The sequence below is a fragment of the Elephantulus edwardii genome, unplaced genomic scaffold, assembly GCF_000299155.1.
Source record: "Elephantulus edwardii isolate Elephantulus edwardi_28Jun2011 unplaced genomic scaffold, EleEdw1.0 scaffold00012, whole genome shotgun sequence".
NCBI classification, from domain to species: Eukaryota; Metazoa; Chordata; class Mammalia; order Macroscelidea; family Macroscelididae; genus Elephantulus; species Elephantulus edwardii.
Genome location: NW_006399762.1, coordinates 2,973,758 through 2,975,383, shown reverse-complemented (window position 1 = coordinate 2,975,383; position 1,626 = coordinate 2,973,758). Strand labels below are relative to the sequence as shown.

Here is a 1,626-nt window from a genome sequence, read left to right as displayed (position 1 = left end):
CATTCATGGCTCTCACATTCCATGTTCCAGTCACTAGGGTCTGCTTACAGCTGTTCTTCATCCTTTGCATTTCCATACTTGATAGTTCTACCTGTTAGTCTGCGTGTGTTCTGTTGTGCAGAGGGTTTTCAGAGGCCTGCTATTTCAGAAGTGGGTGTCCAATCCTTCTTTCTAGTCTGTCTTAATCTGAATGTTCAGATTTAGAGGAGTGTCTGACAGACAAGCAATTTGTGGAGCAGTGAAAGATAAATCCCTTATTGTGGAGTTAAGCATTAGTTACAGTGTTGACTTATTATACTAAGTTTTAAATGGTAGCATATGAGTAGAGGTTGAAGATTAGAGAGAGAAAAGTAAAAGTAAAAATAACCCACTACTATTTGTTTTTTTACCCCAGCTGGACAGCATGAGGTTGTGGCTGTAGGTACAGGAGACTACAACTACAGCCAGTGTATCAAGCCAAATGGAAGAGTGTTGCATGACACTCATGCTGTCGTCACAGCAAGAAGATCTCTCCTTAGGTAAGAGTAATAATGAATATATGTAGGTGTTCTCACAAATCAAACTATCAGTTCAAAATAACTCAGTTCAAATCCCTTATTTATATAAAGCATTTTACTACCAGAGATTTATCTATCTGTGTTTCATTGACTATGCAAAGGCATTTGATTATTGATCACAACAAATTGTGGTGAACCTTGGGGAGAATGAGACTCTCAGAACACTTGATTGTGCTTATATGAAACCTGTGCTTGGACCAGGAAGTAGTCCTCAGAACAGAGCAGGGAAACACTGCATGGTTCAAAATCAGGAAGGGAGTACATCAGGGATGCATCTTGGCTCCATACCTTTTCAATCTGTGTGCAGAACAGACCATTCTGGAGACTGGGCTTTATGAGGAGGAATATGACATTAGGGTTGAAGGAAGATTCATCAACAGCCTATGTTATACAGATGATACAGCCTTGCTTGCTTAAACTGAGGAGGACCTGAAGTGCTTGCTGTAGAAGGTCAAGGATTGTAGTCCTCAACATGGATTGAATTGAAGTTCAACCTCAAGAAGACAAAGATTTTCACCACTGGGCCAGTTGGCAGCACCATGATAGATGGAGAAGAGATTGAGGTTGTTAACCGTGACAGCTTGCTTGGCTTAGGAAATAAAAAGATGAGTTGTCTTAGGGAAATCTGTTGTTAGGAACATTTCCACAGTGCTAAGAAGCAACAGTGTCAGTCTAGAGACTAAGGTGCACCTGATTCAGGCCATGGTCTTCACAGTTACTTGCTATGCATGAGAGAGCTGGACAATGACTAAGGATTACAGAAGAATTGATGCTGTCGAGTTGTGGTGCTGGAGAAGAGTCTTAAACATCCATACCATGGACCACCAAGAATATAAATAGATCTGCCTTGGAGAGGGTGAAAATAAGTTTCTCCTTGGAGGCTAACTAAGATTTTGAATTTCCGTCTTACATACTTATGGCCATGACCAGGAGGATCTGATCTTTGAAGAAGGCCATCATGCTTGGAAGGGTGGAGGGACGGCACAGGAGAAGAGGACCCCAGATGAAATGGATTGATACAGTAACCAAGGCAGTGGGGGTAGATGTGGCAGAGTCAGTGAGACTGGCT

General features: G+C 41.9%; 1 protein-coding gene across 2 annotated transcripts in view; it reads left to right on the top strand.

The window, feature by feature from the left end:
* The window catches only part of ADAD1 (adenosine deaminase domain containing 1 (testis-specific)), a 99,078-nt gene that overhangs the window by 51,379 nt on the left and 46,073 nt on the right, over positions 1-1,626 (top strand). For both annotated transcript variants that reach the window (XM_006881047.1, XM_006881046.1), the window contains exon 6: positions 395-518. In XM_006881047.1, the coding sequence (XP_006881109.1) occupies positions 395-518 (124 nt within the window). The remainder of the gene's footprint in view (positions 1-394; positions 519-1,626) is intronic.